The 14,914-nt window shown below is 48.4% G+C and overlaps 3 protein-coding genes across 3 annotated transcripts; 1 reads left to right on the forward strand and 2 right to left on the reverse strand.

Moving 5' to 3' along the window:
* Positions 1-113: 113 nt before the first annotated feature.
* Positions 114-3,306, forward strand: EDB93DRAFT_1239354 (uncharacterized protein; the record flags this gene model as incomplete). The annotated part of the gene is made up of 9 exons (XM_041451622.1): positions 114-357; positions 409-461; positions 512-634; positions 683-929; positions 988-1,112; positions 1,164-1,350; positions 1,406-1,467; positions 1,519-1,575; positions 1,627-3,306. 9 exons carry the CDS (start codon positions 114-116, stop codon positions 3,304-3,306), a joined length of 2,778 nt encoding a protein of 925 aa, XP_041310222.1.
* A 428-nt stretch (positions 3,307-3,734) lies between these two features.
* Positions 3,735-3,983, reverse strand: EDB93DRAFT_1066208 (uncharacterized protein; the record flags this gene model as incomplete). Its single annotated transcript, XM_041444903.1, has 1 exon — positions 3,735-3,983. A coding segment is annotated over one exon (249 nt), but the record flags the coding sequence as incomplete, so codon positions are not given.
* A 1,021-nt stretch (positions 3,984-5,004) lies between these two features.
* EDB93DRAFT_1131124 (uncharacterized protein) lies at positions 5,005-6,951 on the reverse strand. The gene is made up of 13 exons (XM_041448949.1): positions 6,793-6,951; positions 6,587-6,736; positions 6,514-6,527; positions 6,307-6,457; positions 5,997-6,256; positions 5,911-5,951; positions 5,831-5,849; positions 5,753-5,780; positions 5,681-5,702; positions 5,592-5,627; positions 5,512-5,536; positions 5,367-5,463; positions 5,005-5,314 (listed from the first exon to the last, which is right to left on the reverse strand). Exons 2-13 carry the CDS (start codon positions 6,704-6,706, stop codon positions 5,240-5,242), a joined length of 888 nt encoding a protein of 295 aa, XP_041310224.1. The 5' UTR covers positions 6,707-6,736; positions 6,793-6,951; the 3' UTR covers positions 5,005-5,239.
* Between the last annotated feature and the right edge of the window lie 7,963 nt (positions 6,952-14,914).

Consider the following 14,914-nt stretch of genomic DNA (forward strand, 5'->3'; position numbering starts at 1 on the left):
TAAGCACACCTCGTTCATACCCTATTACTTACTGCACACTATATATTCTCGTCTTTCCCGTCAAGCTTCACGACCACCCATTCTTTTACAACGTTCAATTGACTCGACTCGCCATGCACGATAGGTCTACCTTGGATTGTTGTTCGGCTATCCTAGATACAATGGACGCAAGCAGCCTTTACCATGCCAATAGTAACATCGACGACCTGACTCTAGCTCTGATGAATCTTTCCCAAGTATCGTCCTCGGAGTCTCAGCAGAACATATCCTGCTGTTGTGGTAGCACCGAGTGTCAAGCGACGAAGAATTGGCTGGACTCGAAGGAGAAGCTCGAGAAACGGTTGCATCTCAGTGCAGGTATGTCTTTGTGTTGTCTCCAGTGCGAGCGGTCCGCAAACATGTGCACAGAGGTTGGCTCTGCTCTACTGCAGCGGCATGAGGCATACGTCTGTCAGCATGAGGTACGTAAAGCCCCGATCGCAACATGCCTTTATAGCTTATTGTATATCAGTCTAATGTGCACACCCCGCGTGGTGCCTCAGGCGATCTTGCGTATGAGTCGCTTCATGACATGCATGGCGAGGTCAATTCACCTATGGCTGAGCTGATGAAAGATAATGCCATCCTGGAGAAGGTTGGAGTCTTCCTTACAAAATGGGTTGTATTAACACTTCGATTCTAGCGGCTAACGCAAGCGTTATTGAACTGTGAAGTAGCTGAGGCATCACATAAGACTGTACTTCTGGAGCTAGAGGAAGCTCGGACGTCGGTGACACGCCTCACTGCATACCAGGCACGTACTGTAGGGATTGAATCTCGACTGGCTGCTACTCTCCAAGAGAATGATGACCTTCGGCAAGAGCAAGAAAGTGAAGCACAAAAGGCAAAGAATGCAGAAGCATGTATATCTGCTCTCAAAGACCGTACTGGTGAAGTTTCCTCGTTGTCTCTAAATCAGGTGTTGCTGATCATCTGCCCGTGACATAGATAAGCTACGAACTGAGGTTCGTCGATTGCAAGCTGACCTCGAACTTCGACGCTTGCAAAGATTAGAATCGTCAGAATCTTTACTACAAGGTGTCCGCTCTCGTTTAGAAGATCTGCATCACATGGTAAGGGTCATGCACAAACGTATGTAGCGAATCACCAATGATCACCTTCAGCACACTAGCTCGGTGATAATCGAGGACTCAGAGGTCATGAAAGTGCTGGAGTCGCTAGTCTCTGACAATGAGATCCTTAAGACCGACAATAAGGAGCTCCACAAGCTTCTCATCGAGTCAAGAGAAAACCTTCAAGTGCTGCAATCACAAGTGGAAGAGAACATCAACTTTCCACCTGCAGTACGAGGTCCGCTTTTCAATATCAAATTTCAGTGCGCGGCAACTTACGGTGTTGTGATTAGTGGATACGCCTTCGAGACATTCACGGAGGGGAAGTAGCCCATCGTCATATGTTCGAGATTCGGTACGAGGATGTATACTCATCCGAATTACTATTTATTCACGATTGACTCAGCTACTAAACTCTGACAAACGTCCGTTAAGCTCAGAGCCAAGGGTTCGTCGTGTCTTTGTGAGTGTATCTCCCTCACACGTACGGCCAATGTCTTACGCGGATCTCAAGGAGCCGCTCACGCCCGAGACTAGCCAGCGCCCACTTTCTCCAGCAGAGTCAATGGTTCCCTCAGAAACAAAGTATACCAACCTGTACCCACAATACCCATCTTCTCACTTCAGCTCGGATGTGGAGGAGTTCGACCTTGATCACCACTCGTTACTCCCCAATCCCGATCAGTGTTCCAAGGCAGTGCAGACAGACAGCTGTCTAGGGGTGCATCAAATGCCGTCTCTCAACGAGCTTGTATCATCATTTCCTCACGATGGCCGATCGGATACCTCCTCATTTCAGGATGGTCAACCCTCACACCTCTCTGCTCTCCTGGAACGGATGATGTCACTCCTGTTGCGTATGTCGCAGGCAGATGCGCTGACTCTGACAAATCGCTTAAAACGTCAGCATCTGCGTGGCGCGGACGTTAAGCACCTATCACGCGCGACAGTAAGCGGTATTCTTTCGGAGATCACCCAGCTGCGTGCACAGTACCGCATGCTGCTGGAGGATGAGAAAGTTAGCCTCACTTGCACGAGAAAGGATCTGCGTGGATTGTTCAAATTTTTTAAGGACGTGTTCGAGGAACTCGGGCAGCTGCGTGTCACGCTGAATGATGTCATTCTAGAGCCTTCTATAGCACAAAGGGTTAGTGAGATGGCGCTGGACCCTGCAAAGGCGGAGGCGATGGAGAAAGAGAGTAAGGCGTCTGGACCGGGCTCAAGTTGGATGGTCCCATTCTCGAAGCTCTTCGGTTCATCGCTAAGCGAGTCGAGCACTCACCCTTCTCAATCACCCCCTAGACCTGTAAGCCGAGGTCGTGGTGTCATTCATCAGCCACGTCCAGTGCCAAAGCTGGGCCCGGCGCTTGCTGCATCTGCTACCATAGTCAACGTCGAATTCTCCGGGGCGGGCATTGGAAAGTCTGTAACAAGCACATTCTCAGCTCATCCTACAAATGAAGCACATACGTTTGGCCCGATATCTCACATTGATACCATTCCTCGTCCTCCTACGTCAACCTCAAATGTACGCAGCGTCATGGGCATTTTCGCAGGTGCACCCCACCCAAATGATGCCGCAGACCCATGGGTAGTTCTTCCCCGTGCTCCTCGCCGTGTCCGTTCCACATTCTTCAAAGTAGATGAGCCCTCGCAAAGCGATACCACGACTATTGACAGATCCCTCGCGTACAAGCGGAGCAATTCGCACCTGTCACGCGAGATTGGCACTGACACTAGCCCAGAGCATGGCGAAGTGGATGATATCCCTGGCCCCCTCCTCGAGCGTACCCTGCGTAGACGGGGTCTCTCAGATTCATCTATCCATTCAACGTACATGAACCATGTCGAACAACGTACACCCACTGAACCCGGCACCGGCGGCTCAGTATTGCAGACCCTCAGCAGGACGATGAGAAACTTCAGCTTCGCTACGAGTCAGACGGTGTCAGGCTCAACGACATCACCATTCCTACCTAGTCGCGTGCCAGACGAGGCTGGTCCGCGGGAAGGTCTTGATATGCCACGCCCTCATCCTCGTAGAGCAGCCACTCCGACGCTATCATCACTCATGCCAAACTTCAACTTGACATCATGGGCTGCTGCCGGTGCCGCATTGGAGAATCCCCACTCAGGGCCACGAGCAATGTACTATGATAGCGTCCGAGAGGATTCTATCATGCCCCGACCATGAGAAGATCAGAGGAGGGACACTTAAGGTGACAGTATCGATGAACTTAATCGGCGTTTTTATATTAGGGAAACTGTAGTTTATCTATTGAAGAAGACGTACGTGCAGTGCTTGACTTAATTGCTACGCCCCTTCTCGTTGCAATGTTATTGTATCATATGAAGCAGAACACTACATAATATTTGACGTTCTTTTGCATACATAGTGCTATGACAATTTGGCATTAGATATAAAGTATACTTGAGGATAATGATACATGCGAAGCTCGTAGAATGCAAACGGAGGCTAGAGCGTATTTCAAGGGTATTCGACGAGATACCCACCATTAATGGAAAGGGTCTTGCAGGCAAGTATTGAGTGTATCAGAGCTGTCAGTCAAGATCGATCGTTAGTTAGAAAAATGAGGTTTGGCAAAACCTCAACCGACCTATTATTTCAGGAGGAAAAATATCAGGTACGATCATATTTACTCTGACGTGAACGCCTTTCTCCTGAATTCTTACGCAAGTGAAGTGAACGGCGACCGCCTTCGAGACACTGTGCTTGTAGTGGTGCTGCGTGATATGAGTGATACTAGTGGAAACGAGGTAATGTTGAGGACCGATTCGTGTTGACTTGCTGAGAGAAATCGTTTTGAGAAGGGGCAAGAAGAATGTGGTAGTCGTGAAGAAATAGCCAATATCCTATGGACATTCTCCCAGCTGGCTTGGTCCTCGTCCAAAAGCCCCATTAGGATATCCTTGGCACTCTGATCACCTTCGCGACGTTGCTCTTATCCTCGCTGATGCCTGGCAGTGTTGTTCATGAGTAGGTCAATGATCGTTCTGCTTGCTGATCTCCTGGACCAATTGCCTTTCGATGTAATGTCACAAGCGACCGGAATAAGTTTCTCCTTGATGAACAAGGGAAGAGCTCCATTATTTTACGCTGTATTCAGGGACGATTCGGGTTCCACTTCCCGACACGACGCAGACCCGGTCCTCGACATTGAACAAGTCTTTCACAACAAATTTTGGGTTTTCCGTGGACATTCGAAACAGAGCTTAATGTTCTCAGAATTGAATGGACTTACGGGGGACCGCAAGTACGTATGGTCTCAGCAGAAATCTGGTCGTAGAAATGATAGCTGATCGTAGTAGCGGAAAGCAAAAGAATGAGGAACGACGAGAAGGATCATCACGTTGGAGGTCACATCTATGTGTGACATGCTGTGACTTACGGTGACCTTCGCGTGACTGCCACTAGTTCACCCATGACATAATTCCAAGTTCCCATCCCGTATCGAATGATTCAAATCGCCTGTTCATTCTTCGACGCCTAGAGTCAGTTAATCATGATGATAGCTCAAACTTACGCCGAGTGCAACGGAATTTGGCGTCAGTATAGATTTCCTTCATTGTGATCTAGACTCTAGTTCAGTAATAATCTTCAAGTTGTCTGACGACTTATGGTTATCAGGTTTTCAGCACCCACTGGGCTCGTTGTATTGCGTCAGTAATTCCGTTCTGTCTGTGCGCTCGTCTCATTCATATATATACTGACACTAAGACTCTTACTCCCTTGTCCTGGTTCCTGCAGCTAGCAGGTATGTGCCACTGATACTCATTCAGTAATGTTCGTGGCAAGTGAGCCGCAAGTCGGACAACTCGAGCTAACAGGATGTTGTTACTTTGTGATGCAGGAGTTTTGACTGAAACAAGAAGGTCGTCTTATGATTTAATACGAACCAACCCCTGGAAAATGACGTCTGTTGTCACCAGACCAAAGTTGTTACACAACTGCAACGATAGCGTTGGGCCCTTTTGAAAGAGACAACTATCATATATGGCTCTTCCTCTACATTTCTCGGCGTTCCCTAGTACGTACATCCAAATCGGCAAATGGGTATTGATTGATAGCATATAACCGTTGTTGGCGCTACCCTGGTTTCTCCGTTCTAAATTTCACTTTGATAGTATTTGACAACATCTGTGGCAGTTTCGACTGTCTGCGTGACGTCGATCACAAGAGACTTCACACAACTTTAGAAAACCACATCGCATGACAACAGTACATCTACGAACCTGGGTTTCACGGCTACGCCCGCCAGCCAAACTACTCGGAGTATTCATGTTCACGCTTTGGTTTGGCACGCTTCGAAGGATTAATCTGCCGTTTAGCCTACAACCGCGTGAGCGCGTCGCCAAATCAGTCAAAAACTTAGCTCACGATGCAAGTAACGAGTTCGCATTCACTGAGACGCAAGACTACATAAGTGGCTTGAATATCTGCATTTTACAGACACAGACCAGTTGCAAGGTTTGCATATAATCCAACCCATATGTCTGCAAAAGGTTCACTTTCCGGCGAAGGAGAGATACCCTGCCGGATCACTCACAATTGTGCTTCATTGCCAGGAACTACTCCTTCAAAATTAGTCCAGTACTTTGCATCTGGGAAAGGATCTCACGAAGCTCATAATAAAGACCACGACCAAACTTGACATAACATCAACCGCAACACTGCGCCAGGAGGTTTTGTCACATACCTAGTAATAATGCCGGTCTCTGCATGGTGATTGAAAGGGTGAGTTATGTCTACCAGAAGGTGTACAATATCAGTGCTCACCAAGAGTCCACAAAACCAGACGGTCAATTATGGTCGTTGTACTGTAAATCATTATGACGGAACGAATTGGGATTAATTTAACGTGCCTCGCAAATGTCGACGACCGTTGTTTCCTCAGGTACCACACCATGGACAGGGTAAGTGTCAACTCACAAACCAGACGAGAGGTGAGCGAAAGCGTGATCAGTCTGTTTTCATCAGTTTCGAATGTCAGAAGGTCTGTCATGGTGAAAGCTTTCACTGTCATCGTGAGCGCGATAGACTGAGCTAATAAGCATAGTGCCAGCGAGATGAGAGGCAATGTAAGTGATTTCGAAAGTTTCCACAGCCGGAACGCGAAGGATGACTACATGTATGTTAGTCAGAATGTTCATCATATTCGATGAAGAATCATACCTCTACCAGCGCCCCTGTAATTGCAGTGAAGAGGATAGCCGCGTCTGCTCCCAGCGGAAAGATCGACAGCGTGAGAGGGTTGCCGTAGCCACTGACAGCAACTTTCCACAGTGTCGCTGATACGCAAATCACATGTGCAATCTGCGATGCGCTGTGTAATTTGATTGGCTTGGTGAAACAGGGAGAAGAGCGACATAAGGCACTTACAGAATGGCTGCCACCTGGAAACATGGCGTTATTAGCGACTTTTATTCTCGATTCACATGCTGGGTTCACCGACCGTGAGCTTCATCCCTCGATGATCTTTGGGGAAATTTGCATAATAGACATGAGTCTGAATGGCAAGACCGCCGAAGAGGCAGGCGTTAACGAGTGCACCAAGCACCACCGGCCCAATCATGATGTATGCATTAAAAGGAGGCAGTACATTCTGTAGGGCGGTTGAGATGCTTGGATTAGTGATAATCATGATGTAGTATATGTTACCTTGGTCCACTTTTGCAAGTCATATATATGACCTGCCGTTAGTCACCGCAGCCGATTCAGGCTGTACATACTGCCTTCCATCACGGAATTGGCGTAAGTCTTGTGTAAAAATTAATCTCGATATGATTCGATGATAATAGGGACGTTCAAAGTTGGGCGCCCACGCCCACCGCCCACGCCCATGACCCCTTCGCCCACGCGTCGTCACCTAAAATGTAGTTTGCATAATTAGATAATACAAAGTAATTCTGAAAATTTATTGGTTTGTTACCTTCACTCACCATCAATCAGATCTGCGCATATGGCGAAGAAGAAGGATAACGGCGTCACAATCCCGGAGATTGTCTGGACTGATGACTTGGTCTGGCAGCTATTGGCGCAGATTGAACTATCGGAGAACAGAGTCGTGCTTCTAGGCAAACGGAAGAAGGGCAAGGTAAGTGAGTCAAAGTTGTCATATATGATACGAGATATGATGTTTCTGTGTCAGAACACGTCAGGTGATAGCAAAGTGACAGTGTATCAGCGCATGGCGGCTGCCGTTTTCCCGCAATTGCACAGCCAGAATGCTGTCGCAATGGGGGACCGAGTCAAATGAAAGTATGAGTAGTGAGTGCTGTGCTTTTCTCACTATTTTTCAGCTTACAATTCTGCTCAGCTTAACAAAAAAATACAAGGTGCATGCTCGACGTCTCCGAACAACTGGTGAAGGGGTCCAATCTGATGCGTGTTACGACTGGGATAGTTCTGCTGTTGCCGGTCAAGATAGACCTGTCGGGCGAACAGTTCGTCGGCCTTCCTAATACAAGGAAGGTTTCTGGTGGTTCCTACTGCACGAGCCGCGGCTTCTATGCAGGATCAGCGGCGAGTGGTTTTAGCACTTCTGCCTAGGCGGTGAGTGGTTTTAGCACTTCTACCGCAATCAAGGGTTTCAGGCTAAGACAGTGAGTGACTGCCTTAGAATCAGAGTTCAGGCTACTAAGGGTGGAGACCTTAGTAGATCAGGTTTCAAGGGGGAAAACCCAGTAGATTAAGTTAAGGAATATATCTATGGTACATGGGTTTATATAGGTAAAAGGAGACGGCGTAGCCGCGACAAGAAAAGTAACAGAGATAGGAAAAAGAGTACAACCTATCATGATAGCAAAGATAGGTGAAACCGCCATGCGGCGCAAGATAGTATCTATGTTACAATCAGAAGGAAGAGAGGTGCGGACAGCCCGCTTGATAAGAGAATAGCCGAGTCTAGATGGGTCTAGAGTCGGTGGCATGGTTACAAGAAAAGAAAAATGAAATAGGAGTAAATGTTATTGTAACATTACCCCGGTGTAACCGTTGAAGTCTCCGACTTCAATCCATCCTAGCATCGTCATAGTAGACGGGGTCTGCTTCGGCGTTGTTATAGTCGTCAAAGTCCGTTGAGGAGCTTGGCTGGTTGCGATAGTTTTCATCGGCTTGTTCACATTCTTGCTCATAGAATGCTCTCTGGTCTGCCTCCCAATTGCGGAGGGCTTCATAGAATCCGTCATCTGTATAGACGATCGGAAGTGGGTAGGTTCCTCTAAGGTCTTTACAATAGACCGAGAGGTGTCCAGGGGCTGATGGCATGGCATACCACGCAGGAGTACTGAGGGCAGTTCTTGTGACGATGCCCATATTCTTTACAGATGCGGCATTTGACGTTGTCAAAGCCCGGTTTCTTTGCGGAGATGCGAGGAGGTGGGGATGGAGATGTGAGGTCAATAACCTCTCTTTCTTTCTGCTTGTCTGCCCTCATGCAGCGCCTTCGAGCGATCTGGTATGCGGTAGGTTTTCTTCCTCTAGTGGCAACCTGTGGTTGTGGCGCTCTGATAGGATGAGGGGCGGGAGACGGGTTACGATCAGGTGACTGATGACGGGAGAGAGGACGAGGAGGAGAAGGCGGATAGTTCAATAAGACGAGTGGTTCTGATGATGTTAATAACGGCAGCAATTATCGCTGCGCTCCTTGCTGGGCGTTCGGCGAGCTTTCTTTCCAGCTCGAGTGCGTGTTGCTCAGATAGTAGCGTTGCTTCAAGGAGGGCGTCTCCCTCAATACGATCAATGACGGTGAAATATAGAGAGGACGAAAGTGATACGTCGGTATCCTCTGACGATGAGGAGTCGGTGACGGAGGACGTAAGGGAGGATTGTTCATCTAATATGAATCGTTCTGTCTGGGAGATAGGGACGAAATGTTCTTGGAGTTCGGCGGAGTCAAGGGTAAGAGTGGAAGGAGCAGTGGACATGTTTTCTTCGACTGGGGTTGCTTTGGTTTTTCTGTCTTTCAAGCCAATTTTGTTCTCTTCTTATACGCTTTGAGAAGCGTCTGGGAATTCTCTAGGTCATCTTCTTTGACCCATTCGTTGCTGGCAGATGAGTACCCTTTCCAGGATACTAGATAGCGGCGGCGTGCTGCTGTTCCTTTGTGTGCGAGGATCGCTTCTACTTCGTACTCCTCAACCCCATTAATGATGTCAGGTGAGGGTTCAATGAAATTCGGGCCGTGGACCTCTGTCTCCCGATAGGAAGATAGTTCAGATGCATGGAACGTGGGGTGGACTTTCCATTGTTCCGGGAGCTGGAGTGTGAAGGTGATGGGAGATAGCACCTTGGTAATGGTAAAGGGGCCGTGCCGCTTCGGCGCCAGCTTCTTTGAGGGTAGGTGCGTCAATAAGTGCTCCGCTGATAACCAGACCTTATCTCCAATCTTCCATGGTTCATACTTTTTCCTGTGCGTCCTTTCGGCCATTCGTTGCATAGCGATGTTGTGGCAAGACACCGCTTCTTCTCTCATCTTCTGGAGGTTGGTAACGCGGTCCTCGGCCGCGGGGATGTCGGTAGGGGGAAAGGCGTAGGGTATACCTCTAGGCTCATAGCCCATCATCAGGAAGAACGGTGATGCGTTCCGTGCATCGTGCTTTCGGTGGTTATGCACGAATTCTGCCATAGGTAGATGCTGTACCCAGGTTTCAGGGTTCGACCGGCAGTAGATCCGGAGGTAGGTTTCGATCTCCTGGTTCAGCCTTTCTGTCTGTCCGTCGGTCTGAGGATGATATGCGGTGGATAGGGCAACCTCATAATCTAGTAATCTTCCGAGTTCTTTGGAGAACTTCGATGCGAACTGCGGTCCGCGATCTGAGATGAGCTTATCATGGAGCCCAAAGCGTAAGAAAACTTTCTTGAAAAATAGTTGCGCTACTCCTTCGGAGGTGATGTTCTTCTTGCAAGGTGAAATAATTACCCCCTTTGTAAGTCCGTGGTCTACCACGACCATCATAGAATCATAACCACCGCTCTCGGGGAGGTCGGTGATTAGATCAACGGAAAGCTGGGAAAAGGGGCGTACACCGGAAGAGCTGATCGGTTTCAGGGGAGGAGTAGTGGGGTGAGTGTCAGATTTCATCTGCTGACACGTGGCACATCCTTCGACATATTTCCTAATAAAGGTGCCCATCTGGGGCCACCAATAGTCACGTTTGACTAGTTCTTCTGTTTTGAATCTGCCGGGGTGTCCGGCGGTCGGGTGATCATGGTGAAGCTGCAAGATACGGCTTCGGAGTGCGGGGGGTGCGTAGGCACGGTTCTTGTACTGCAAGATACCGTTATCGAATTTCCAGTCGGATAATGCCGACTTCATGGGGGGCAAGCATAGCCCATCTAATGCGTCACTGGCGGTCTTGATGATGGGATCCGCCGTAGGATCATCGGCTTTCAGAGCCGTTTCTAGTTCGATGTCGATGAGTCGAACAAACATGTCATCAGGTAACAAGATGACGTCCTGGTTATCGGTCTCGGTGGGATGGTGATCAGGACGGCGTGATAAGGCGTCGGGGGCAGCGAGTTTTGTTCCTGCTACATGGTGAAATTCGAGGTCGAATTCATTCAAGGTGAGTTGCCAGCGTGCTTGGCGGCGTGTCAACTGTTGAGCGGACCTGAAATAGAGGAGGTTCATGTGGTCCGTGAATACGATCACCGGGTGTCCGTGTCCTTCGAGATAATGTCTCCATGCTGCTAAAGCACGGATGACAGCCAGTAGTTCTCTGTCATAAATCTGATAGTTCCGTTCTGCTGCATTAAGAGATGCAGAAAGATAGGCGCAGGGATGGTAAGCGCCGTTTTCATCGGTCTGTAGTAGCACTGCTCCAGTTGCTACTAGGGAAGCGTCAGTTGCAATAGCGAATTGCTTTGCAGGATCGGGGTTTCTTAAGACAGGTTCCGTCATAAAGCACTTTCTTAGTGCTTGGAAGCTGTTTTCTTCTTCTTCATTCCAGCAGAATGGCTGGGTCTTCTTCGTCAAGTTGTTCAGCGGTTTCGCGATGTCAGAAAAGTGAGGGATGAAGTGCCGATAGAAGTTGCAGAATCCGAGGAAAGATCGTACATCAGTGACAGTTTTCGGTGTCGGCCAATCTGCGATGCCCTTGAGTTTGGTAGGGTCCATTGCGATTTGTCCGGGTCTGATGATCATTCCGAGGTAGTCGACTTCTTGTACATCGAACAGGCATTTCTCTGCTTTCAAAAATAGTTTCTCTTTTCTGAGGATATCAAGTATCCGGCGTGTCCGTTTATGGTGTTCTTCGAGGTTCTCTGAAAATATCAGGATGTCATCCATATAAACGATGAGCCATCCTTCGTTCAGTTCCTGTTGGAACGTCTGGTTCATATAGGCCTGGAAAGTACCGGGAGAGTTGCAGAGACCAAAGAACATGACATTCGGCTCAAAGAGTCCGAATTCAGTCGTGAATGCTGCCTTCCATCTGTCTTCAGGGTGAATCCGAATGTTGTTATATCCGGATCGGACGTCCATCTTGGTGAAGTACTTTGCGTCGCGAAGTTTCGCTAAGAGTGGTGGAATGAGGGGAAGGGGATATGCGTTCTTTATCGTCCATTCATTAATATACCGGTAATCTTGACAAGGCCGTAGAGATCCGTCTTTCTTTCCAACGAAGAAGAAGCCGCTTGACTGAGGGGATTTCGAGGGAGAGATGAATTCCTTTTTCACGTGTTCATCAATAAATGCCTTAACCGCAACCCTTTCTTTCTCAGATAAGGGGTAGAGCTTGGAGGATTTGGGGATGTATCCGGGTTTGGTTTCAATCCTGTGGTCGATACCGGGTCGGTGAGGTGGCATAGAGTTAAGACCGTCTTTGGCAAAAAGGTCGGCGAAGTCGTGAAGGTAAGAAGGGACTAATTCTTCGAAAGTCTTCTTCTTTTTCTCGATCTCACCTTCCATAGCTAATTCCTGGGACTTATTGCTAGTCTTCAGGTATTCAGGAAGTGAGGGGGGTTTTGCCATTTTCTTGGTTTCAAATGCCGAGGTACCGTCGCGAGTCAGAGGTGTGTCCAGATCCAAATTCTCTATCAGGCGTACTGCGGTGGCGTCCTGGGAATATTCAATGAGGAATTCATCGTCGGTAAGGGGAAAGGAGGCCAAATCTTCGACTTTTGGTGCGAAGTTATCCTTTATCCAAGCGTCATGCTTCTGATCGAAGTTCGGGATTTCTAATCCCTCATCTTCTTCGTCTGGGTCAGGGTTCAAGCGCGGGATGGGTTCATCTTCATCGAGGATCTCCTCGATGGAGGCACGAAATTCTTCTTTCCTCTGGCGGGAAGGCTCAGAGACATCGGAGACTTTCCTTGAAGTCATGGGTTCGGGGTTCAGCGCCTTCTTGGGGGCTACTGGTTCTTTGATAGGCACCTTCTTGGGGTGCAGGATATTCTTGGGGGCCTTCCTAGGGTAAGGCTTCGGTTTGAAGAGCGGCTTGAAGCCTGCGTCCTTCCTTTCTTGATCTATCCAGAGTTCTACTTCCCTAGATCTTGGGGTCTCGTTGAGGGTGAGACAGTTTTCTGTCCAGTTAATATCTGGGTTCATGGCTTTCAGCCAGGGGAATCCAAGGAGAATGTTGTCCTTGGTTCGAAGCTTGGTCACATTGAATTTTCCGTACATGACCCGCTTGTCAATCTTGATGCCGAGTTCGACATATTCTCTAATCTTTCCTCCGCGGCAGTCACTACCGTCGGCGGTGACCATGGTAAAGGGTTTCGAGAGTTTCTTGGTCCGAATTCCGTGATAGTTGATGAATTCGGTGCTGATGAATGATCCGGCGGCGCCGGAATCGATGACTACGGTGGTTTCGACTGGTTTCGCACGTTTAGTTGGGAGGAGAGTGGCAGGGACACGTAACTCTTCTTTATTACCAACATGATGTACAGTGCGAACTGGGATGGGAGGGACTGGCGTCGATACAGACCTCCATTCTAAAAATCCCCTTTCTTAGTCATCCTACGAGTGTCCATAGTTTCATCATCGGAATCTTCTTCTTTATGCTTGGCCTCTCGGGCCGGTTTCTTCTCTCTAGGGTGGTGTTCCCTATCATTGGCTCTGTGGCCAGTCTGATGGCATATGAAGCATTTGCCTGCTCTCATATGTTCGGCCCTTTCTTTCTCTGAGAGGCGGTCGACCTCCATGGAATCTCTGTCTCCACGCGGTTGGTACCTTTCGGGTCCAAACCGGTTCTTCTTCTTCTGGCCCTGGTTGTGGTTCTTGGGCCTCAGCGCAATGATCTGCTGATAGGCGTTATCCATCTCTCTGGCCGTGTTGACCATTCCTTCGAAGTCCTTCGAGATGTTGCCTGCTCTGTAGATAGCATTGGCAATTCCGAATTTCAATCCGGCGGTAAAGAAGTGGACTCTTGATCCTTCATCCGTTAAGCTGGTCAACTGGAAGAGATGTCTAATCTCTGCGATATATTCTTCTAAGGACCCTTCTTGCTTGAAGGTCCTAAGCTTAATCCATGCTTCGGTGGCTGCTTCTCCCGTGGTGAATGCCTTGAGGAAGGCTTTCTTGAAATCTTCCCACGTTCCATACCCAATGGGTTGCTTGTTCTTGTCTAGCCTCAGTGGTATCTTGAGCTAGAGTCAGGAAGTCCTCCTTCCATGTCAACGCCGTCTTTTCATTCATGAAAGATGTGGCGAATATGATGCATTTCTTGTCAGTGTCATAGATTTCACTGTTGATGTCGAGGTAGGCGGCAACCGAGAGCAAAAAGCTTTTTGCGTTCTTCTCGTTGCCGTCAAAGGTCGGTGGAGTTCCGATCTTAATTTCAATGGGTCTGTGAGCGGCGGCAGCTGCTGCTGCTGCGACGGCGGTGGCACTGGATGATGCGGAATGTCCCGACATGTTTCCGAATGCGGCGGCAAGGATGTTCGCGGTTATCGAATCAATGGTGTCGAAGTACTGTTGGAAAACAGGTACTGGGTGAGGAACTTAATCTTTTGTTACGACTGGGATAGTTCTGCTGTTGCCGGTCAAGATAGACCTGTCGGGCGAACAGTTCGTCGGCCTTCCTAATACAAGGAAGGTTTCTGGTGGTTCCTACTGCACGAGCCGCGGCTTCTATGCAGGATCAGCGGCGAGTGGTTTTAGCACTTCTGCCTAGGCGGTGAGTGGTTTTAGCACTTCTACCGCAATCAAGGGTTTCAGGCTAAGACAGTGAGTGACTGCCTTAGAATCAGAGTTCAGGCTACTAAGGGTGGAGACCTTAGTAGATCAGGTTTCAAGGGGGAAAACCCAGTAGATTAAGTTAAGGAATATATCTATGGTACATGGGTTTATATAGGTAAAAGGAGACGGCGTAGCCGCGACAAGAAAAGTAACAGAGATAGGAAAAAGAGTACAACCTATCATGATAGCAAAGATAGGTGAAACCGCCATGCGGCGCAAGATAGTATCTATGTTACAATCAGAAGGAAGAGAGGTGCGGACAGCCCGCTTGATAAGAGAATAGCCGAGTCTAGATGGGTCTAGAGTCGGTGGCATGGTTACAAGAAAAGAAAAATGAAATAGGAGTAAATGTTATTGTAACAATGCGAATGGCAATGTCTCCAACAATGAATTTTTCGAATGCTATGTCCCTGCTGATGGACCCAACACAACCACAACTCCGAAAGCACAGTGTATTTGGGGTATGTTACTTATTTTCCGCCAGAATAATTCTAACATGACACAGATGAGATTGTTGAGCAATTCAAATTTTTTCCTGTTCTTCATCGAATCTTATCCTCTCGTCCGAATGTCACTCCAATAGCCATCACCACTGGTATC

The sequence above is a fragment of the Suillus bovinus genome (genome assembly GCF_016758785.1).
Source record: "Suillus bovinus strain UH-Sbo-P2 chromosome Unknown EDB93scaffold_12, whole genome shotgun sequence".
In the NCBI taxonomy this organism is placed as follows: domain Eukaryota; kingdom Fungi; phylum Basidiomycota; class Agaricomycetes; order Boletales; family Suillaceae; genus Suillus; species Suillus bovinus.

Coding starts and splice junctions, on each gene's coding strand:
- EDB93DRAFT_1131124 (XM_041448949.1), bottom strand. CDS start 6,706: ATGATTGGGCCGGTGGTGCTTGGTGCACTCGTTAACGCCTGCCTCTTC. Junction 5,703..5,752: donor TGGTCTTTATTATGAGCTTC/GTGAGATCCTTT, acceptor TTGAAGGAGTAG/TTCCTGGCAATGAAGCACAA. Junction 5,537..5,591: donor ATATGCAAACCTTGCAACTG/GTCTGTGTCTGT, acceptor CTTGCGTCTCAG/TGAATGCGAACTCGTTACTT.